Raw genomic sequence first — 25,126 nt, 5'->3', positions numbered from 1 at the left:
TATATATATATATATATACATAAATGTGTGTACTTCTGTGTATGCACGTTTTACCTTCCAAAGTAAATATAAGAAAAGTAAGCGGGAGTTAAATTTCGGTAAGTCAAATTTAAGTATTCACGAACGAATCGAGATATCAATAGATATATATTATGAATATATAGGTGCCCATGCCCGGGGAATTAGTAAAACAGTTGACGTTTGGACTGTATGTCTTCATAATTGCGCCTATATAAAAATTGTGTTTGGCAATTTCTTAGTTTTAAGATTTATAGTCGAATTTATGATAATTACCTGTTTTACAGTTATTGACACCTTCGCTTTGCTGGCCTGGTGATTCTGCTGGTGAATAGCACAGCCCCTGTCATTAGCTAAAACCGTAAGCTCGTAGTGCGAATTCTCTGCGTAATTAAGCTGTTTCAGAATGGTAATATCGCCAGTAGTGGGATGAACTGCGAAACTTTCGCTGTCGATTAAAAAACTATAATAAATTTCACCATTTACACCTAAGTCAGCGTCATCTGCAATAACTTTTAGAATACTGTGATGTTTTGGGGTGTCCTCAGGAACAGTTACCGCATATTCAGTTGGGTAAAATAATGGACTTAAGTCATTTCGATCCAAAACTTGTACATGAATCGTTGTTTCCGTTTCATATCTAGAGATGTTTTTGCCATGAGAGTGATTAATATGAGCTCGTATTTTTAGAATGTATTCGTCAGTTTTTTCTCTATTTAAAACAACATTACTAGTTCGCGTTCGAATGTTTAGAAAGGCAAAGTTTCCCACAAGTCTTTCCTCAGCTTTAAAAAGCTTATCTTTGTCGCCACTTATTATTCTGTATGTGATATTGTAATTTGAATTTATCGAAATTCCGGCCAAATCTTCGTGTAGTACTCCTTTAGCGTATGTTTTTCCAAGACTGTTTTCAGGTATTGTAACATTGTAGACTTGGTGGCTAAAGTCCGGCTTGTTATCCAAAATTGTCCTATGATGTGAAAGAGCCGCTCTATTTCCATCGTCGGTTGACAGCGCAGGTTGAATTAGGCAAATACAACTTATTATTGAAGTCCACTGAAGTAAATAAACTTTTTTTCTTTTAACAGTTTGGGCATATTTATTTAAATGCATATTAAACATTAGCTATTAGCTGTTGTCCACATGGTATTCCTTCCTAAAAATAAAGCAATAATAATTAATTAAATTAAAAAGTTTCAACATCCTAGATCGGTGATTAATCGACACTTTATTAGTGGTCTGCATATCCTAATAAATAAAATAAAAAGTATTTTACATCATTTTCGAGCGATTCATTAATATGGGAGCTATATAAGACCAAAGTATTTATGAAGTCAGAGCAATTCAATAAATAATTTTGTCTTGAAGGGCAAATATATTTTTTCAAATGACGTAATAACTCATATTTTTATGTACAAATTATTATTATTATTCAATTTTATATTGAAAATGGCTAAATGTATTGTGCAAATGTATGTAAGAGGCAGAAGGCAGCTTCTCCGACCCCATGAGGTATATATATTCTTGATCAGCATCAACAGCCGAGTCGATATACAATAGATATTCGACTATAACTTGAGTGTGTCTTATCCGATCTTGGTAAAATTGAATATTAATATGTCGATGTCAATGGATATAATTATATTAAATTATAATTAAAATCCTCTGCCTTTAAAATCATGGCTTTTATTGCTATCGGAAATCGATATGTATCGTTATTCGAGAAACGGAGACAGTTATCAATAAAATAAAGCAAACTTGATCTCCGTGTGGTACACGAGAACCCATATTCCAGCTCTTGTAAGAAATATTTATTTTATGTGGTCGGAGATGCTTCCTTCTGCCTATTGAATACATTTGGACAAAACCATTATAACCTCTTTACTCAATTTCAAAGGATTCATTGTATAAAAAATGTAATTTCAATCAAACCACCTTTGGGACATGAAATATGTTTTACCATTGATAATTCGTATAACAAAAATATTGCTTAATTTGAGCTGATTAAGATTCCCCTTAAGAGCAATAAAAACATAATTTCATTAAAAAACAAAAAACGTCAATCTGAGGCACGCCGACGATTACATACTCTGGCAGATTGGAGTCTACGTGCTCACACTTAAACTTAATTTAAAAAAATCAGTGGTCTGATGTTAATAATGTTCTTGTTTGTTCAGATGTTTCGATAAGCAAACAGTTTTTCATACAAGAATTAATCTTCACAATTTACAAGACAATTTTAATACAAGCTAAAAAATTGTTCGTTTTTTTTTTGCGTAATAATAAATAAATAGTCATATTTGCTTCAAAATAACATCAACCAAGGTTTGCATTCTTAATTACTACTAAAATTATTATAATACATTCCTTCTTATTCTGACCTATCTCAAATAAGTAATGAGAGGTTCGAAAAACGCCAAAATATTAATTAAATCCTCGGTATACATTATTTTTAAGATCTAACACATCTTAATTATGTTAAACATTTTAAAAACTTTGACGCAGTTTGCAAGAAACTCATATTTTAAAGAAAACAAACAGTTGTGTTTTATCATATTAAAGTCAAAGATGTTACGCAAAAATATAAACGAACAAGTGGACCTGAAGCCAGTTCTTCTTCTACCAGCTGCAGCTTGTTTTTCTGTAGTTTTATCATTTTAAAAAGCAAAGTGACAGGACTTGACCATCGAAAGGCGTTGAATTCCTCTCGTATCAAAATATGTATTTGTTGAACTTTTTATTTCTTATGTACGTTCGAGACTACAGCTGATTATAGTACGGTTCATATACAATTTTCTGGCTTTGAGTACAGTTTTAAATAAAAAACATGTAGTCAGAAGGAAAATAGCCAAATTGGTATGTTGTAAAATGCGGGAAAGCGCAATGCTTTGTTAAGAGTTAACTAAACTCTTACTAGAATTTTGGCGAAAAAGATAAAAATTTCTTGAAGCCCCACTCTGACCATGTAGTTAAATATTCACCTGATAAACCAGCACAGTTTTTCGATGTACTCTATACGAAACGCACGAATATTTTGTAAATTGATGTTGCCAGAAGCAAAACCACCGACAATTATCCCAGTTGGGAGTGAAAACACTAGTTCACAATCACAATCACTCGAATCCGCTGAAGTAGCACTACAGAACTTAGTGGATCACACTGTTTTTTGAGTTTTGCAAATTGATTTGTTATTGACCCATATCTTCTTTTATACTCTGATACCGAAGATACAAGACTATATTGGTTTTGTGCAATGCCCGTCATGATGATTGTCCGTCCACACTTAAGGCTAGAGATTTGAAGCTTGGAACATAATATATATCTCTCACAATTTTAAATATATTAAATACGGTTAGTAGATTGTTGGCAATGTCTCTCAAAGATTATCGGCAACGCCCACCCTAAATTTAAAAATACAGCCAGGAAGGTACATTGCTGATCGGCTAATCAATACATGTTAATGCTTACTTCGTGTCAAAAAACCCGATATATCTAAAAGTGTAAGTTGATCAAATTATATAATTCGCACTATTTGAAAACTAGAGTACCTAATTGGAAAGGTATATTGCTAGTAACACCAACACTTCAAATGCTAAAAACAAATGTTGGACCACTCTCACCCCCGCCCAAAAAAACGGCAGAAATCTATATATTCCACAACTTAAGAGCTAGCTTACAGATTATCAGTCCGGTATTTCTTGGCTACACCCACCATGTTTTGTGGCGCCTCTTATCAAATGATATGACTTATTGGTATCAAAATATTTCTCCGTCGGGTTTGTTCTCACTGGTATTTATTTGTATTGTATTGCAAGTTCGTTAAGGATCGACCCTTCTATGACCCTTCTAAGAAAGAACAGTAGCACTTGCCTTGTAGTGATGTAATCTTAGTTCCAAGCTTGAAATATGTCTTTTTGCTTATAGTCTAACATATTTTATAATTTTTTTAAGCGAACTTTTCATTTAAAAGTAAATTTAAAGACAAATAAATTAAAAAGAACTTATAAATATTTCTTTTAATACTTTTTAGGTAAAGCTTCTATCTGATTAATCAACATTTGTGATATGGGGTCGAAGACGTCTCCTTCAATGCATTGTACATTTTTTAAACAAAATAAAGTATAAAATAAACAACCGACTTTCTGAAGGACTATTAAGCTGCTCTGCCGTAATTAAATCGAAATCATCAAGAGCTAGATTTCAAATAGGGTAGCATAAAAGGTCTTTCACCATTTATTATTAGTTACATATGCCCATAATTGATGGAATAACATTCAGTGTGGATTCGGAATCGTCTTCGCAAGCTATATTAAAAAGGGAAGCCATCTTCTTGAAATTTCAAAGTTATATTTTCTACAGTGATACCGTGAATCCACTTGTTAAATTCTAGTTTTCTAGTTTTATTGCCATATTTCACTTGAAAGGTTTTACACACTTAGCTGCGCATGTTTTTATTTACAAACGCGTGCATAAATATATACAGTTCCGAACCTAATAATAGGACCACTAAGACACGTTTTCTCGAATCAAAAAACAAACAATTAGTGTAGCGACTTTTTCAAATATTGATTTTTAATATAGTGTTTCTCCTTATAAATTTGAAGTAGTACTGCTCATGAAATTCTTTCAATATTTTTTTTTCATTTGAAGCGAAATCTGCTTAAAGGAAGCGAAAAAATAATAACACCACTTAAGCATTCTTGATATATATCGTTAAATTTTGGAGATTAACGTTTATAGAGACCATGTTCTTAAGATATTTGACTTAGACTTTTTCTCATTAGTTTTATTAATTATCCTTTCGATAGTTCAATTTGTATATATAAATCGAATATTATCAATACAATGGGTAGTGGAAATCACTTCAGTACGTAAAGGCCCGAAATCATTAAAAAAAACGATATTGGATGATAAATTCTATAGAGAAGTTGGTCGATTGATTAAGTGCTCGAGTAATAACATAGGAAACGCCATTAACTATATCTGGACATAGGTTTATGCCAAAATTTGATTCGCAAGAGCAAAGCAATCGTTTTAAGACTGCAACTGAGCTAAAAAAAAAAACTGCAATAGTGCAAATAGTTCGCTTTTTTCTCAGAGAACTTAATTTGGAAGCCTACATTTCCTCTTTCAAGCACATGAAGTTTGCAAAAGAACATCAATATTGGTCAATCCAATATTTAAAGAGTATTTTATGCACATTCGTTATTGCTAATTAAAGGAACGCAACTAAATACTAAACTACAATTGTTTACTTTAATAGACAATTAGCAGCAAGTAAAGAAGTTTTACTTTATTTCCAATTTTCATAATTATACGCACGCATTTGAAAAGTGGTGTTATTATTTTTTGTGTTCATTTCTTTTATCTCACTTTTTTTTAAGAATACTCCACTTCTACAAACGTATTCATAAATTTCTTAAACTTACAAATTTAAAAATACACCTTTGAAAACATTTCTTGTCAGAGTAATGTTATATTTTTCATTGCTGTTTATATCTGCACGCAATCTTAGATAACAGGGCGCTACAGAATACACACATATGCATTCGCATTCAGAAATCGATATTTATCGATACTTGAGACACCCAGAAGTTTTTAATAAAATTATATAAACTTGATTTGACATATCTATATCGACTCGACTGTAGATCACGATCATATATACTTTATGTAGTCAGACATGCTTCCTACTGCCATTTATATATTTTTTCACAAAACCATTATGCTTTTTTACTCAAAAATTACAAAGTATTTAAAATATGTGGGCCAAAAAATAAATGTTAGGTGTTAGCAATTTACAAAAGTTAAAAAGGAAAGACGAAAAATAAAAGTAAGGATATCGAATGTTATAGGAAAAAAATTATGTAAATATGAATTAAAGAGTGTTTTGTCGAGAATTTATAAAACAAGGGTTTCTGAATAGCTGCCATTAAGGAAAATGTTTTTTTGTTGTTTTATATGACATTAAAATTGATTGCGCTAAATTTACAATGTAAATATAAAACGCTTTCGTGGCGTTTTAATTTGGATGGATGGAAGTTAATGTTACTTAAGCGTAACTGACTGGACAGTGTTACAATTGGTTAGACAGTAAGAGGTCGAGCGAGAGGTCTTCTAGAAACAGTATGTGAAATCACTTCTAAAAACTGAATTGAAATAAGCAATGTTAGCTAGTGGGAGTGGTGTTCAAGTTTAAAATGTGTTTGCATGAAATTGAATTAATTATGTCAATGAGTTGTTTAATGTTAAGAGTTTTATGAGTAATAGTGTTCGTTACTAGTGACAGTTTACAACTACAAGTCATACTACGCATTTTTTGTTACTAAATTTGCTAAAGCACGATTTACATAGCGGAAAGTTACAGTTCAGATGAGAGTCTTAATTTGGATCTGTGAAAAGTGAAAATTTGTCTTTTTAATACTAATTTATTTTAACAGTCCTTCTGTGAGAGCCCTTAAAGTAAGTGACTTGTCAACAATCAATCTCGAGTATTTATGAGGGTAATGCCCGGACTGCATTTACTTGACTTGTGTCTAAACTTGACTTGTGACTATTTTTCTGGAGAGCATTCAAAGTTCAATTTACGTGTCCATTGTGATGTGATTTTTTTTAGAATTTAATAGTGTAATCTGCTAAGAATGGCTCTATTGTCTACACATATATCCCTAATAAAGATATTATAATGGAGACGTTGAAAATACAGAAACTTAGGAAAAGCAAGCTTGTTTGTTTTTAATATCATGAGTAATGAGTAAGTTAAACAGGTGTTCCAGTCAGGTCAGTCTCTGAATCTAATTTGGAAATATGGGCTAGTTCAATATATTTATTTATTTAATGTCGACTAATATAATTCAGAAAAATACAAAAAGTATAGAATAAATTAATTGAAATATAAAATTTAATATTTATGCTTTTTAACTTCAAAATACAACAAATTATACAATTTCTGGTATTTAATTTCAAAATTATTCCTCCATTTGTTGCATCGTCGCATTTATTGGCGAAATTCAATTAAAATTCAATAAAACAAGAGAGAATTGCAGTCGGGTTGTGGCCGAAAAAATGTATGGAAGTTTTGTAGTAAATTCTTTTCCAAGTTTGGTAACTGTAGCTCTTAAATTACGGGAGATATGGGCTTTTGGAAATTATGGGGGCAGGAGTGGGCGTGGTCGACAATTCTTCCGGATTTTTGAAGGGTATTACTAGCAATATACTTTTCAAATTTGGTGACTCTAGCTTTCAAATTGTGATGAGATGTATAGAGATGTATAGTTTTTTTCAATTTACACAAAGAGGTGTATCGGTTTGGGGAGACGGAGTGGGTGTGGCCATCCAATTTTTTATACTGGCGGTCACACATACAAACAGCATGACGGACTTTGCACAAAACCAATATATTATGATACCTTCGTTATCAAATTACAAAGAGGTTAATTCAGATGACAAAACACAAAATGGTATTTACTAGACAAGAATTTTAAGCTGCGAAAAAGCTTTATGGTGGATTAATACTATAACAGAACTACAAGCTGGAAGAGTATACGTAAGGGCTAATTTGGTCATTCGTTTTAAAAATAAATTTAGAATTAATAACGCTTGCAGAATATTTACTAGCTATGTAAGATACCAAAGACTGACCCAAACACTTTCAATAACATTAAGAATAGCTTTTGGTGCAAGCGATTTGTAATATTATTGATACCTTGTTAGTCACTCTGATAGGTCAGCGTTTGCAAAGAGGAGTAGGTTCAACAATTATTTAATTAATGGGCAAACAATGATAACATCTAGACTAAGGGGAGTTGCCTTGACTGTAGAAAATGATGGAGGGACAATAATACATTTAAATATTTAGAGTTAAATGGAAAATTTATGTTGACTTGACAACTCGCTGCATGAGTCAAAATCACTCCCAAGATGCTTAACCACAATTTTGTAAATTCATTTGCCACATGTAGCTAGCTTAAATGAACAATTTTTTTGACAACCAACACAAATAAACAAATAGAGCAAATAAGTGAATGCAAAGAAAATCGTCAGAGGAGATAAGCAAATAAAGACACAAATACTTACGAAAAAATATTACAACATATTAATTTGCTTAATATGCACAATCTTAAATAACTTGGAGCTAAGGCTTTAACAGACTTAATGAAACAAACGAGCATAGATAACAAAATGAACAAATCTAATAAACGAACAAAGAAAATAGCTTCACGACAATTGACCAAAACACGGCACAGAAAGTATCGAAAATATATCCCAGAAGTCTATGGATTTTCGACGATGGACTGTGAAAAAACCACAATAAAAAAGTTCTTAATTTAAGAACCGAAAGTTCTTATGGTCGATATATTCCATGACTTAAAAAGTTAGCTTTAAAATTGAGGCACCAGTTTCTTCTCACTGTGAAGCTGAAAACAAGAGTGAAACTGGAGATAGCCTGCTGACATCTCCGGACTTTTAAAAATTATGTTTTTGTTTAAAAGAAATTTATTTAAATGTTTTATTTTGATCGAATCTGGCTGTGAGCATAGTTATTTACTGACTTGTATGTGTCCGCCTATCATTATATTAAAACCTATCCTTTGGTCGATTGTTCTTATGGCATTTATATACTAGCACTAAGCAGACAACACATAGAGAGTCAAATCTACAAAAAAAAAAATGCATCAGGTTTTCAGAGACCGTGGAACTCAGCGAGCCCAAGCTGAGACGCGTCGAAATTTTTGCGGGGTTGCATTGTCTGCTTAGCGATAATAGTGGTCTGTACTAAAAATTAAAATACACTCTACAAGGCCATAATGGCAAACTGGAGACAAAAAGTTTTTGTCGCATTTTTCGTGTTTTTTCAGTTAACACACATAAACAAAGTTTTAGGAAAATAGTTATGTTTATATTAATAAAGTTTGTAAATTTTGAAAATGTGTTAGAATTTGCTGTTCATTATACATTATATATTAATTTTAGCAAGTATTTATTAATATTAAAATAAAATCAGATCTAACAGAGCTTTGATGGAATGCATACGATTACCCATATCAATCGTATCTGGAAAAGTCAAGTTGGGAAGAGGCACCAGATGTATGGTAGACCGCAATTTTCCTTGGTAGGCATAGACTCCACGCACTCAAAAAAAAATCGTTCTACATTTTAGTAAATCGCCATTAAATAGTTTCTAAATATAAATAACTTTAATAAAACGTCTATAAATTAGAAGGGTTTGCCGTAAATCGACAATCCTGAAAATATTATATATTGATTTTTATTACCATTATTGCTAACAAATATATTTCTACAATGAAGAAATACAAACCCTAATTTTTAGGAAAAAGTCCTTTCTAAAATTCCGAAAATAATAATGCAATTTAGTGTTTAGCTGTCGTCTGCCTCAGAAGCCGGTAGCTCAGTGTGAAGTTATTAAAATCGCAAACCAAGGGTTTGAATCTCCATAAAAAAGTAAGTTCTTTAAAGTTAAGAATATTCATTTTATAAACTGTGTAAAATATGTGTTTATATGTGAAGTCTAAAAATACTAATGTTTATTAATAATACAACAAAAACGCTAATATAAGAATCATTTAAAGTACACAAATGCAAAACAACACAACAACATCCACCCTGAAATTTAACAATGCAAACCATAGTTTTAGAAAGCCACAACCATACATTTTAGAAATATATTTTCTGAATAATCTGATGACTAACCATTGGCGTCAAAAGTATGGCAATTTATTAAAATATAGGCCGATTAACGAACAGAGATTGCTGGCGAATTTTCAGCATTTGGGACACAGGACACATTTTTGTTTGTTCCTTCTAGACCGTTTCGTTACTTCTTCCCACTTTCTCTTAATCGCTGTACAACAAATTATTCATTGCATGAACCTTTTCGAGAACTTTATAATGATTATAATAGACTTATTATTTAAACAATTCACAGTCCTTGGTGCTTAACTAATTAATACTAACTATTTTTTAATCTGATTGGATTTTTTTCGGTTTCCCCAATCCATGCAACAAAAGTATCAGTAATTTTATTTCATCTATATTTTAAATAAATGAACGGCAGATAAGCAGATAGAAGCAGACCACATATCGGATAAATTCTCGATCAAATATTTCCTTCCTTCCTTTCTCTTTAAATTTGGCGGCAAATAAGCAAAAACAATTATCAGGTGTAACTTAAAGACATCTTGCAACTATTATACTTAATCAAATATATAAATGTCAATCTTGTGGGATGCGAGAATGATCCGCAAATATATATATAACAACATATGTTTATTTTAGGAAGCTGTTGCAAGGGAAATTCAGTTAGCATTAAAGTTGTGTCTTGGGCACCAGTAAGGCAATCAGCACAGTTGCACTCAAAAATATATATTTTTCGTAACCAAGAAATCTGAAGACGTATTCATTAATTTCAATTTTAAATATGACGCTGAATATAAACGGACTATTTTATTTATTATTTCTATTTATTTATTATTTATTAAAAGCAAACCACGTTTTTAATTGGAATCGACCAAAATGCTGCAGGCTTTCGTTTGTCTTGCACGGTTTTTTTTTGTGGTTAGCTTTAATCCATTAATAATAAGTCTTTGTCACCCTGAAACATGAATCACTTGCTGCTTTTTACACCCAGTTCCACTTTAAATTGGTAATGAGGCACGTGTAATGAGAAATGTTAAATGAGATAACATCAAGCACATATACATGTATGTATGTTGCTGCTGATACAAAATTTTAACATTTATGCATTTTCATTAACTGGTGATTTTAACTATTATAACATAATGCAATGCACACATTTAAAACGCGCATCGGTGTATTTGTATTTGTATATGTGCGTCTTAATTTGTTTCCTTTTGACAAATTTCTTTTGTCGTATTCTAATTTAACCCGGTTTTTTTTTTTTGTGGGGGGGGGGGGTAGTGGGGGTTCAAGAGTAATGATTTTAGATACTTTTCACACGAAGATTGATTCACAAATCACTTTGCATTGCGCTGCATATTTTCATTCCATTCTTGGACAATTGGTATTTATTCATATTAACCGGTTAAAACTATTTATCTATATTCACATACACTCACACGCATCTATGTATGCATGCGTGTGTGAGTGATGAGTAAACAATGATGCCACTTTATCGCGAACGACTTTAATGTAGGTAGGTAGGTAGATCGCCACCTATCGATTATTTTCAGCACACTTACGATCACGGCGTTGCCACATATTCAAAAGTATGGGCTATGTTTTATGACAAAAGTTGTAACAAAAATCGCAAAATACATATTTTTAGGCACATTTACAATTTGGAGGTATTTAGAACAACTCGATCAATGTCAGCAAGTGCATAAAATACAACAAATACATGTTAAGCATTTACAAACACACTTTTAACCCACACACAACAAAAATGTAAGCCACATGCAGTGTGTGTGTGTCTGTGAGGGTTTTGTGTGTGTGTATGTAGTCCATATTTTAATCGAGCCTACAAAATTGTAAATTGTTTACTTAAAACACGCACACACCTTACACGCACACACAAACAACATCTGAAGTTGTTCATTGAAATACAAAATCACACTTGAAATTATTATTTTAAATTAGTTTGCTTCACAAAGTTAGATAGTGTGTGTGCTTGTGTGCATGTGTGTGTGCGTCCATTAGTATGCGTGAGTGTTGTGTGTTGTATGCATGTATTTGCATTTAAGCCATACTTCTGTAATTTTTGTTATTATTTTTTCTATTTCACCGAAGCCACAACGAAAAACACATCGCTTTAATGACAATTAAAATCAAAGCCTTTTTTATGTACGTACACTCAAAATTCGTTGAATTTCTTTAAATGCGTCCGCGGCCTGCGACCGAACGGATGAACTGCGCCAGAGGTTGTAACTGCGAGTTTCTTGCTCAACGCTCGAACATCGACAAACATTATCAGTCCCAAATCCGAACTCTGTGCTATGTGCGCAATGTAACCCAGAGAGCAGTAAAGTGGGTATGTAATGTAGCTTAACATTGTGCTAACAGCTTCATATGTTTATTTACAACATAACAACTACAGCTTGCAACATCAAACCGAGTTATTTGTGTGCGAAACAACAAAACCGGTATTGTGTTGTCTTGTATGCGACTCGTTTGCGGATAACTTTTAGCTCGAATTAGAAACGATAATGAATTTTTTGTGCTTTTGGATTATATTCCACTAAGTTCAATTAAGTCTTTTTGAAATTAAATCGAATAAATTATAATTTAAATTAATTCTTGGCATCAGGTAAAATTATTTTTATTAGTCATTTCAATTTTTCTGATTTTGCCTTTTACACATAGAATCAGTAGCATAATATACTGCTATAAATATTGTGTGATGTGTATAAGACGGGTTCCCATTGTATTCACGAAATTAAAAATTTGATGAATTTTATTTCCCATTAATCACCTAAGCATTGGGAAATATTAGTTATGTTAAATATGGGTTAACCGTTAGTCAAGTTTCATTGTAGAGAAATTGTCAGTTTATGAGAGCTGTATGTAATGTACCTGAGGAGCCATTTAGCCAAGTTTCAAAACACAAGCACTTTCTTATTTGATGATGTATTTTCTGATGCAGACAAATTGGCGCCTCAGGCGGTTCATTTAAATTTGTTCGCCGCAATGTTGCCAGAAATCCCAGTTTATGTGCTTACACATGAAGAAACGGGCTCCGGCGGGAGCGTTGCCATGTCTCTCTGGCAGGGCATCTGGCAGGTGCTCCGACATAACAGCACTCTTGTGGAATTTTCGCCAATTTTCTTGTCGAATTTGTGCAAATCTGTTCCTATGCGCAAATATTTTTGTAATATATATACTAAAAAACTTAAGAAAATTGTAGTAGATAAATAAACCAATTAGCAGCAATAACATAATTTTTGTTTTAGTTTTCAGCTACACAAAAAAAAATGCTATACCGCTTGCAAAATGTTCGACAGCAGCCGATTGACAGATGGATTAGTCTGTGTGAATTGTATAAACAGCTAGTCGAGTTTCGTTTATGATCAGCAAGGTAACGTATAATGGTTTTCTTGATAAAAAAAAACTTACAAATGTAAGCTAATTATATAAATAAATATATATATATATATACCTTACTAAATACCCATTACAAAATTTGGATTTTTTCACTTTTTAGCATAAGTACCTTTTCGTACGTGATCACTGTTATTCGATATCCGTACGATTCTTTAGCTTACACTTTTTCCGCACAGTGATCAACACACACACGTCTGTTCTGGCGCAATAAATTTCAGTTTCAAAGTAACATTCTTTCAGTGGTCTATTCTGCTCACACACTACCTCTAGCTCTCATTTATATCATTCCACAGGACGTATCATTTTCGTATAAGCCCTTAACCTTATGCATAAACAAGGGTTGCTTGAGAAGTCGTTGGCTTACCCGAATTAATATACGACGGTTACCTGATAAGTCATTCCACCATATGAATTTAATTAAAAATGTATTGGTAAATGAATCCATCAGTTTGAATAACGTGGAGTACTTATTCCTCTGATTTTAAATATAATTCGAATAATTTGAGTGCAAGGATATTTTTAAACGGATGCCGGGTGTGAGTCCTCTGTTCAATATAATTATTTCAATTTAGTTGGCATCAATAAATACGTTTCTTATTCACTGTTTCTAGTATTTTCTCTCGGACATCTTCCATAACCATAAGCATAAAATAATTGATCTTGATCTTATTTCGACTACTCGGCGAAGGCCTCGGAGAACAGCTCCCAGACGAGACTCATGCTGCTGGTTAAATTTTAAAAATGTCATAAGAAAGAATAATTATTAACTTAAATGGCACGATGCACTGCTTTCTTGCATTTTTGAAGAAGTCACGCCGGCTATAACACGATTTGGAAGTGCAAAACTCGATCGAGTCTCGGATGATATTTATAGGAGGGTGAAGTTCTAACCCAGAAGAAAACAGCATAATATATTGGTTAGGCATTTTTATTATCTTGATACATTGATAGAGTGATGATGATATATGAGATATATATTTTGTAAATCTGCGCTGAGAGGCAATCTGATCAAGCCAGAAACGCTTTGGATTAAGTAAGATAGAACTTAATTTTTCACAGAATGCCAGTCAACATCCACACATCCAACAAATGGTTGATCGCATATTATGTATATACACTGTGTTATCCTAAAATAAGTCATAAAATTGTATATGTAGTAAGCTTTGTGTATTTTGAATATGTATTTATTACTACATTTCCAAAATATATAGTACTTATGGTTTTTTTACATTACGCATTCGTAATGGGGTGTAATGTCTGTTATGCTATCCGTCCGTCAGAATGGACACAACTTTGTTCGACTCCGCTGAAATTAGAGACTTGTAATTTGAATATTTACTCGTCTATTTCCGTGTTAGAAAAATTATTTGAATTGGGTAATAGATTAGAGCGATATTATCATATATCTATCAACATTTTAAAGAGAGTATCTATAGCCCCCAATCTCATATCTTCGACATTTTTTTTTTAATAATCAGCTCATTTACTCTTTGTGGTGGAGTCAGCATTTTCAATAATCGAGCCAAGTCTCCTACCTGCCACCCCTCTTTACACAATGTACACCTTAATAAAAAATTTATTTGCTTTTCGATATACTTTAGGTAAGAAACCCTGCATTTAAATTTAATTACGCCAATTTATAATTAGAATAAAACTTCAAATTCAAAACTGATTTCATATTGATTTTATTATCATTATTATTTATTATCATATCTCTTTATTTATATATCACAATCAGCTTATTTCTCCAATTGTAATATTATGTTCCGATTTCGACGTTTCTAATAGAGCGCAGTATAAAATCGAATATGTGGACAAATTTTTTACCTATCGGAAGTATCGATATTTCTATTAAATGCAAAGTTGTTGACAATATCGTTGGTGACATCGATAGGCAGGCAGCACTTGCGTGTTCATGAGTTGAAAAAGTTGCTGCGAAATATGATTGAGATAAACAAAACTGCAATTGGAATTGCAGCGGGGCTGGCTGGCACATTGTTTATAGGATATTGCATTTATTTTGATAGTAAACGTCGGAATGAGCCAGACTACAAGAAAAAGGTTCGCGAGCGTAAGTTAATTGTATAGCAAAACATTCACTTTGTTTTGTTAATTGCATATATTACATATACTGTGTATTTAATAATGTAAATATAGGACGCCGGCGCAACCGTAAAACTGGATCAGCCAAGCAAGGAATGCCGAACTTAAATGACCACGAAGCTATCGAAAGGTAAATATTGAACGCACATATTACATAATAAAGGATGCACGTGCATGAGCTCATCCACATGTGTTTGTATGTGTATACAATACATGTGTGTGTAATTGTATGCGTGTATGTGTATTGTGTGCGCAACACGGATTCTCAAGAGCAATTGCTTCCAATATAATATAACGACTGAACATTAATACATATGTACATTTGTACATATGTACATATATAAACGAGTACATGTGCATTTGCATCTACATGTTTGGCATGGCAGAAGCCTTTTGTTTTTTGAAAACAAATAAAAAAAAATCCCCCGTACCCATAATGTTCCGCTAATTATAATCAGGACGTGTTCTTTTGAATTGATGTGACATTATGTCTCTTAATCTGTCTGTCTAAACAAACTGATCTCAGAGACTATTAGAGTTAGAGATTTTAAACCCCAATATGATATTGCTCTTTAAAATTTTATTAATATCGGATAAGAATCACAGATTATTTTCATATTGAACTAAATAATATCAACAATCTGACTTTAGTATATGAACTAATCTAAAATCGTATTAACTTTAACTTTGGTTTGAATATTTACATATTTATTCGCAGTTTTATTGGGTTGCCAGGAACTATTATTTTCATTGTTATTATTAGAGTTGACAAGAAGATGGCAACATTTGTCTAAGTTGTTCGATATTCTTGTCTAAGTTGTTCGAAATTCTTCTTGACAATCACTCAGTTATTATTAATCATAATAAAATTTAGATGTGAGCAGGACATTTACATGTGATCAAATAGGCTGACAATAGGATAGATGGGTATAAAACTGAATAAATTAAGATTTTATTATTATTGTTCTTGGAATATATGCACTGCGACCTGCTGGATCTATTGTGCCCGCTTCTGAGCTTATAGCATACAAGAATCTTTGTTGGGTTGAGAGTTTCTTCGCTTTGGAGCTCAAAACATGCATCCCTAGGATAAATAAAGATAGAAAAATAATAATAATAATAGAAATACAAGCGTCTTAAAATACTTAGAAAATAAAAGTTCAAACTTGTCTGTACCAAGATACCAAACAGATAGAATCATCTCCTAAGTTATATCCTAAAGAACTCTGTAAGAGTAATTGCTACGAGAACGATTGATGTATATATAAATAAATCTTTTTTTTTGTTCTAAAATTTGCCCTAAACTCACCAATTCCAATTTTAGAAAATGGTTAGTAAAATATACTCGCCGCATTCTGGAGTTAGTTTTTTTTTCCAAACACCGCAATGAATGTCTGGTATATTCAATTGCTTAAGATTAAATACTTTGGCGGGTAATCTGTGTACTTTGTCGAATATCACAGTTTAGTTCTACCGCCAGGCCTACAATTTATAATCGTATCAGTAGGTAATATTGATATATAGAAGTCTCATCATCAACCACTCAATGTTCAAGCGATTTTTGCATGGAAATGTACGGCGTAAAATATTGAATTTTATGGTATGCATGAGATTTCTTTAAAAGCCCTAATTTAATTATAAATCTAACAGAAATTCCTGAATACATTTATTTCGTTACAGATATTTCCTTCAAGAAATTCAGCTAGGCGAAACCTTGATAGCTCGCGGCGATTTCGAAAGTGGTGTGGAGCATTTAGCAAATGCAATTGTCGTTTGCGGACAACCAGCACGTCTGCTGCAAGTGCTACAATCGTCGTTACCGGCTCAGGTGTTCGCCATGTTAATTATAAAAATGCAAGAATTCGGCAATCGGGCTACAGAATCAAGCGATGGATTGGCTGGTCAGGGATCACGTCCGGGCCAAGTTGATAGCACGCCAAACATTTTGGAAAGCTCGGCAGCTATCGATGACCTAGAATAAATTTTTAAAAAAGAGCCTGGCATATATATTTGAACAAAAAGTAGTTAAGGGCTTAATCCTATAATTTAATAAAGTTCGATGCATAAGTATTGCATAAATACTATTTTCGAATCTTAACCAATTAGTAATGCAATCAGTTGATCCTGTTTTCAGATTTGAATCATGATTCAGAAATTGTGTCCTTCTAACTCACAGTCAATAAAATGGGTATTTATTAATGCGCATCTAATTCGCATTAGATCGGCCCGTAACTCTTATTCAGTTGTTCGTCTCATCTTTATTACTCTTACGAACTACTTAATGTTATTGCTCTTATTAGTGTTGCTGTTAATGAGTTGTGATACGACAATTTTGTCGTGAAGTGTGTAACCTGTTAAAGAAGGCGCCTGCGACCCCACAATTATGTGTGCAATCAGGACATAGATAGAAGCGATCGGGTATTATCTCTTATATTGTATATGAAAAATTGGTTGATATCCCGAACAAAATTAATTTTCACGAAGCTTATAAATGTCGAACTTTTTGGCAAAAGATTATCAGCATCAGTGTAATCCATTCCATAGCTTTCATAGAAACAAAAAAAAAATAAGGAAAAAAGCGTAGTCTTTAACTTAATTAATTCGGGTGCTTCAAATGTACCCTTGTCTATCATGCAATATTTTTCAGAATGAAAATGCCTATTTTGAGGATGCTTTTGAGGTCATCTATCGCTCTATCAATCACTGTTTTCATAGCCTCTATTGAAAAGTAGGTAAATTTGTAATAAAACTACTTGACTACCAAAATGAATATACTTCAACCCTTTTCCCAACTTTATAACTAACAAATAAGAGAGAACATTGCTGTCGGGTAAATAATTATGCAGGTAGTCAGGAAATACTGTGATCCCATAAGTAATTTCACCTCTAGGTGGTGTAGCGAAGAAATACCGTACAAGCTTGCCTTCCAAATTTCGGTAGATATTGTGAATTTTAGGGGCGGGAGTGTGTGTGGCCGAAAAAATTGATGGAAGTGTTTTCTAACCTTTCTACCAAGTTGAGTAGCTCTTAAATTTGGGCTTTTAGAAATTTGGGGGCAGAAGTGGGAGTGGTTTTTTTACGGGTTCTTTAAGGGTGTTACCAGAAATATACCATTCAAATTTGGTGACTAGCTTGCAAATTGTGAGAGATGTATAGTTTTATCGATTTACACAAAGAGGTGTATCGGTTTGGGGAGGCGGAGTGGGTGTGGCCATCCAATTTTTTATATCTTTCTGGGGGAGCCAGGAGTGTGCGTGGTCTAAAAATAGATATACCGACCCTTTGGGGATGCTACCAGCAAGTTAGCTTCCAAGTTTGGTCACTCTATCTTTAAAATTGTGAGAGATATGCGGGTTTACCGACCTACACTTTCCGAAATATCGGCTTAGCGATTATGGGCGCAGGTAAGGGCCAGACCAAAAAAAGTATTATCTGCACTTAAAGGTGGCTACCAAGAATATAGCTTACAATATTGACAGCAATATTTGTTGACTGTAGGCTTATAATTGTGGGAGATATGTGGCTTTGTCAATTTTATCGATTTCCTAGCCCCCTAGTGGACGTAGCGCTCCAACTTTTACACTTTGTCTGACGCATGCACAAACCACTATATGTTCCAAGGTTCAAGTCTTTATCTCCAAGGGTGTCGAAAAAAGTTGCGTTCATACGGACGAACAGACAGCCTGGCGGACATTGCACAAAATCAATATACTATGAGACCTTCGGTATAAAATTATAGAAAATAAATAGTCAAAATACGAATTCCCAAACATTTTGACGGTATGCGGTGTAAAAGAAATTCAAGCGCAGATCGCAAAAATCGGTTAAGGTGCTATAAGGGGAATACAATAATTTGTAACCTGTTTAAAAAATCGATAATATACAGTTGACATTAAAAGCTCTTGGGAAGACATAGGTGCAGGTAATATATACCTCAAATCGTCTATGCCAAATGATTACTGTCTCCTGTTAAGTAAACATTTATTTATTGCTTCGGTCGCAGTAAGGCGCTGATCGTACAAAGCGAAACTTAAAAAGAATGCAGCTAATTAAAAATTCTTGTTTAAAATATTATCACAATAGCCCCACACGTCTTCAGACCTTGCCGGGGGTAGACCCACTAAATCCATGGAAGAGGGTTCAACCCCTGAAGGCAAAGGAAAACTTATAACCACCACTCAATACACTTTGAGAAGGTACCTGGGTTATTTTTATACTGAAGATATAATAATAATTCCATAATCAAAAATCGATATTTTTAAAAGTGTAAATCGATAAATTCGCATATCTCCCACAAATAAGAGATATATTCACCAAACTTGATGCGTAGATTGCTGGCGACTCCCTTCAAAGATCGGACCATGCCCACTCCGCCGCTAAACATCTGAAATACGTGTAACTACCTTACTTTTTAAATTAGATTTAGCAAATTTTGTTAGTGTGTTACCGGTTGCTGCCCTTAAAGATCGATAAAAAATGAGATATTAACTACGACTCCGACAAAAATAGATTATCTGATGGTGTAAATCGATAAAACAATATATATCACGCTATTTGAATACCATAGTTCCGAAATTTGAGATAGAGTATACATATACACTCGTGTATATTAACACTATTAAAAAAAATGGTTCGAACTTCAGCCCCAAAATTCTCAAAAACTACATCTTCAATTTAAGACTTAAAGTTACCAAACTTTGAAGGTAAATTACTAGGAAACTCTTTCATTGGTCATTGCCATGTTTTAGTTCGTAGTACATTGGTATAAGAGGATTTCGCAGAATCATCTGAGGAATGCAGTGGATTCTAATATTTTCCAATACTTATGTACATATGTCAGAGGAAGGCCAAAAAGCAAAAAATAATTTCAAAAATAAAACTGTACATATATATATAATGGTTGGCGACATCTTCTGATAATATTTTTCAAGATACATTAGAAAAAGGAAGGTATTCGAACGTAGAAATTATACTGCAGAAATTGTAAGCTTCTAGACGTGCTCAATACTTACGATTATATTAGAGAAAATAAGTACAAAAAAATCGTTTATTTAAACATGTATATTTGTAAGCAATATACAAGATATACTTTGGTTGTCATATGCACTTATTATACAATTTAAAATAACTACATTAAAGCACATGGCCTTAGGGACACATTCTTCATATACTCCCTTTTTAATTAGTGGGAAATATGCCGCAGCTCTTTCAGCAATTCGCATGAGAGATGCTAAACAGTGAACACCAACATTATTAGGTAACTGCAGCAAAAAGTTTCTCATTTCCACAGAAACCGACAGAAAATCCAATTTCTCCAGGCGAATATCATCAACTCGGTATCAAAAGTCTAACACTTTCCTAAAAAGGGTCCACGGAGACTACGACTAGAGGACCACTATAAAAATAAACAAGTTTATACTTAAACAAATTGAAGAGAAAGATAGTTTAAAATATTTATTCAGAGCACATTTGTTTATATTATAAAAATCTACATTTGTCGCAGAACATTTCTAAATCGATCCAAAACGATATTGGCATGGGTTTCTTTGAATATTAGAGCTGGGCGGAAGCGAATCGCGATTTCTCCACAACCACCTGTTTGAACACCGTTCTGCCTTAATGAGGTGACTATAGAATCCCTCACTTTAGTGTTAGCACAGTTTACTGCTAAGAATGTTCCACGTCCGCGAGTGGAATTCAATAGATTGGGGAACTCATTTTCCAAGCTTAACAAGCCCTGTTTCAAAACTTTTCCAGCAGCATCAACATTTGCCATTAGATGCTCATCCTTAATAACTTTTAATATTTCTTCCAAGAGAATTATTTTTCCTGGGTCACCCATCCAAGTGTTAAAAACTCGATAAGGTAGTTTCGATGCGAATTCATCACTATGGAAATATCCTCCAAGTTGCAATTTTTTACTAAACGTAACGACATCAGGAGAATGTTCAAGGTTAAAGTGTTCGTGACACCAAAACTTTCCAGTACTTCCTCCTCCAGTTTGAACTTCATCAATCAAAAGTGCAGCACCGTTTTTCTTACAAATATTTTGTAAAGCTCTAAAAAATTCAGGCGAGGCTTCATTGTCACCTCCCTCGCTCTGTATCGGCTCTATGATGACTCCAGCCACTGGTCTATCTTTCTTTTTATAAAGCTCGATTAAGCTTTGTACTTCACTCAAGCACTTTTCGTCTTCTTTTTTATTTTCCGCTACATTCTCTTCCAATGGATACTTGTATTGGGGAAACGATGCAATAGGCCAGTCGAAAGATGGAACGTCAATTTTATGAACATATTTTGAGTGAGTCGTCGCGAGTGCACCCAGTGTGCGGCCGTGAAAAGCACCTTTAAAAGAGAGGATACTAAGGTTCGGGGCGCCTGGTGGCATGTTGATCATACAAGAGTTCATTTCATCTGCAGTAAATTCAGTATTTCCTCGCATTTTATTTTGATACCTGAAAAATAATTAATATTAATATACAGAATATATAAATAAATATAAATAGTCAAAAAATAAACAAGTTTAGTAAGTGGATATCTAAACCTCAGGGATCTACGGACGAAAACAATCTAGTAACAGCAGATAAACCACAGTTCAGGACCACAACAAATGCGGGGACATAGTACCAACTGTAAAAGTATCAGTCAAAAGCACGGTTCAGACGGGTCCTAAACACACAGTAGCTGTTTAACTGTCCGGAAGGACTTTGTGGTCAATTGTCCGATTGGGATTGATTGGAAAGGTTAGTGTGAGGTAGGCCTACAGTTGAGCTTGAGCACAATAAAGATATACGTAGCTATGTGAGATTTGTCCCCTTTTTGCTACCTTATTCTCCGTTTGACTTGATGACATTTTATTAGAACTTAGATTATTCAGTACTATACAATTATTAGGCATGAATTCAAGCATACATACCAAATGAAAATGCTCTTAAAAGCATTTTCGTTTGAGCATGAGCCACACATCATTGTCGTGATTTTATTCAATCCTTTTGGGGCAATATTCATTAAAATAGAAGTTAGCTTTTCGGGCCATTCTTTTCCAGGAAAAACACCAAGTGCCGGTCTATTGATCAGAGCTAAAAAAATAAGTAAAAGATGTTAGGTTTGTAAATTAATATATACATATGTAAAAAAAAAAATATATATATATATACATATGCTTACAAATTTATTACGTGAACTCGTGCGCAAGTTAAAAATTCGGACCCGTAGAGTAGATTACTTAGTTAATTGCCGAAGCCTATACTGACTTGACCATCAAGTTAATTCAAATACGATTCCTCCCCAAATTTGTTCAAAGTCAAAGTAAATAAACGGCGACACTTTGTCTGCCAGATGGCATATGGCCACAATGACCTCGCACGATTGTTTGAAATGCTGGTTAGTCGAACAATATAACTTCGTAAGAGTTCAGAATTCAAAATTTATATAAATAAACTGCAAATAATGAAACGTTAACATTTATATTTACAAAATTTATGCATATAATTTCCTAACAAAATATTAAATATATGGTCTTAAATATAAATAATTAATTAATATTACTAAGAATATCGACTATTTGCTGATCGCTTTGAGGCGCCGTCATTGATAGATGTATATGATAGATAAATATGTTATCTAAGAAATTAATTTAGTTGCAATTTCTTTTCTTTTATAACATATAAAAATGTTTGTGTTATACCACCAGTATCAGCTAAAATTTCACAAAAACTCCCCATATTTCTTGAAATGACTTGAGAGTTTAGTATAATTCTTTGGTTTAGTAAGTTAAAAAAAAATTTCAAGACTTACTTTTCAAGTTTTTATCATCCTTGAAAACGTTAAGGAGCCTAGGATGATTGTAACCCAGCGGAACTGATGAAATTTGGGTATAAACGTCAAGTAAAACATTCCCATCCACATCACAAATATAGTTTCCTGAAGATTTTTCATAATCGGCAAAAAATTGTACAGTTCCAGTACTCTGTAAAATATTTAAATAAGATAACGTTATGGATATTTACTCAAACTTAAGCTGTGACCGATAAAATTAAACGGAAAATCGGGATTGCGATAGGTAAAAGAAGAAATGCATATAAATTTAAATTATTTTTAATTTATTAGTTTATATTAATTGCATTTTCTTTATATCATAAAAAAGACGTTCCAACGTGTTCCATACATTATTATCGTTCCTCTATCTGTCTGCACAGAGCTAAACGATATATCGCACAAGCGATTACTTAAAAAATTGTTGCCTTAAGAAATTTAACTCAACTAAAATTGCAGATAGTTTGTATTATGGCAAAATAATTCTAAAGCATCACAGAAAATAATTTTCTGGAACTTCCTCCTACCTGTCTTCTGCGTGTTAGTATGAAAATGGCTATTTAATTTTTTAAGCCGTAGTTGAACAACGATGGTGTTCCAAATGCATGCAATTTTACCTTTTCTAATGGTAGCACCAAAAATAGTCGCTTTGCCATTGGCTTACCGCTGAAAAAACCCACACATTTTGCCATAAAATTGGCGTGCAGTCAGTTTCAGCGTTGCATTTTAAGTCATTAAAATTACACAATAAAAATATTGGACACTTGACCTAAAGTGCTTGCATTTGTTATAACTCCTAACTTTGTATATTTGGATTACTAATGTTTATCATACACAATGATTGGTTGGCTCCCATTTTACACACGTTGCCATTATTTTAATGAAATATTCCTCGATACTTACGAATTTAGCAAAGTATACAAATTTACCTGAACTGCGTTCAATTGTGCCTTCAGCTCAGCTGATTTTGGACCGGGTATTGTCTGTGTACGCACAAGTGGTTCCTTCGGTTCTAAACTTGTAGAATACGCTTTCATACAATTGGTTCCTAAGATTAACAAAAGCCAGTTTTAATTCGGAGCATCAAATTTACATAAATGTATAGATGCATGTATTTGGATTTACCTAACTAAGAATTTAACTTACCGAATATGCCGTATTTATTTCTCACATATATGTGAGCCTTTGGTAAGGCGTTAAAACAAAAGCTCCTCATTATTTTAACTTTTATTTGCAAATGAAAATAAATTTGATATTTGAGAGACAAGGGAAATGTGTTTATTACCTTTTCAATACAAATCAACGAAGGTTGAATAACAATTTGATGTCCATGCTCATATATAAAAAAGAAGTAGAAATCATGGTTCTGCGACAGATACATTTTGCTATGGAATTAAAAATGGATGCAAAGGAGCTATATGTTAATGTAATTAAAAACGAATCTCAAAGATTTTGGTAAACCTACTCCTTCAATATAAATGATGCTAATAATTTAAATTTTCATTCAAAAAGTTGTAAAGTAATTTACAAATTTGTATACATAAATAATTATGTGCAAATTAATATTAGGTGTATGTAATCGTTTAATAAAGCTATGCTGCAGATAAAATAATATAAAAATCACAGGTCAATATCATTTTAATAAATGCCTATTACTTCCATATATCGCAGGACACATTTAAGCCATAAGCAAAATAATACTGAAAGCTCATGTTATCTCTAAACTTCTTCGTGGGCCTGACGAAATTTCGAGATTAGCTGTTGCTTTGATGCTATTTCGGCAAACCGAATTAATTTAAATAAATTGGCTTTTCTGCTGCTTTTACACGGAAGTGTAAATTAAGTATAAAGAAGTACGGTTCTTTATAACAAACTTACTGAAAATTAAATCCAGTTATCCATGACCAGCTTCATTTGATGAAATAAGTGACCACAAAGCTAGACCTTTGGAAAGTTGGACAAGATAGAGAGAAGAAATACAAATGAACAACGCCTCATATAGATTCCTGTGCTTGACAAGCAGAAATAAAGCTTATTTCGCATCAGACAGACTCAAAATTTTTGAGGCGCCCAGCGGTTGACTGAGAAATCGATAACATCTCGGTAATGTCAC

At 33.1% G+C, this 25,126-nt stretch overlaps 3 protein-coding genes and 2 long non-coding RNA genes across 6 annotated transcripts in view; 2 read left to right on the top strand and 3 right to left on the bottom strand.

Moving 5' to 3' along the window:
* Nucleotides 1-11,919, bottom strand: part of LOC6558099 (fat-like cadherin-related tumor suppressor homolog) — a 32,815-nt gene extending 20,896 nt beyond the window's left edge. For both annotated transcript variants that reach the window (XM_032735558.2, XM_032735566.2), the window contains exons 1-2: nt 11,847-11,919; nt 295-1,174 (exon numbers count right to left, since the gene is read on the bottom strand). In XM_032735558.2, the coding sequence (XP_032591449.1) occupies nt 295-1,140 (846 nt within the window). In that variant the 5' untranslated portion in view covers nt 1,141-1,174; nt 11,847-11,919. The remainder of the gene's footprint in view (nt 1-294; nt 1,175-11,846) is intronic.
* Nucleotides 11,807-14,932, top strand: LOC116805135. Its single transcript, XR_004365052.1, has 3 exons — nt 11,807-12,025; nt 12,945-13,069; nt 14,884-14,932. It is a non-coding gene; the product is annotated as an uncharacterized LOC116805135 (long non-coding RNA).
* A 34-nt stretch (nt 14,933-14,966) lies between these two features.
* LOC6558573 (mitochondrial import receptor subunit TOM20 homolog) lies at nt 14,967-17,300 on the top strand. Its single transcript, XM_001985613.2, has 3 exons — nt 14,967-15,166; nt 15,253-15,328; nt 16,879-17,300. Exons 1-3 carry the CDS (start codon nt 15,037-15,039, stop codon nt 17,177-17,179), a joined length of 507 nt encoding a protein of 168 aa, XP_001985649.1. The 5' UTR covers nt 14,967-15,036; the 3' UTR covers nt 17,180-17,300.
* LOC116805131 lies at nt 16,133-16,883 on the bottom strand. The gene is made up of 2 exons (XR_004365050.1): nt 16,508-16,883; nt 16,133-16,282 (listed from the first exon to the last, which is right to left on the bottom strand). It is a non-coding gene; the product is annotated as an uncharacterized LOC116805131 (long non-coding RNA).
* Nucleotides 17,301-20,639: 3,339 nt separating the features above from the next.
* Nucleotides 20,640-24,318, bottom strand: LOC6558046 (4-aminobutyrate aminotransferase, mitochondrial). Its single transcript, XM_001985612.3, has 5 exons — nt 24,160-24,318; nt 23,943-24,061; nt 22,996-23,167; nt 22,115-22,277; nt 20,640-21,653 (listed from the first exon to the last, which is right to left on the bottom strand). The coding sequence occupies exons 1-5, from the start codon at nt 24,227-24,229 to the stop codon at nt 20,687-20,689; spliced, it is 1,491 nt and encodes a 496-aa protein (XP_001985648.2). The 5' UTR covers nt 24,230-24,318; the 3' UTR covers nt 20,640-20,686.
* Nucleotides 24,319-25,126: the final 808 nt, after the last annotated feature.

This window comes from Drosophila grimshawi, unplaced genomic scaffold (assembly GCF_018153295.1).
Source record: "Drosophila grimshawi isolate 15287-2541.00 unplaced genomic scaffold, ASM1815329v1 contig_78, whole genome shotgun sequence".
NCBI classification, from domain to species: Eukaryota; Metazoa; Arthropoda; class Insecta; order Diptera; family Drosophilidae; genus Drosophila; species Drosophila grimshawi.
This window is presented reverse-complemented; position numbering and strand designations above follow the sequence as displayed.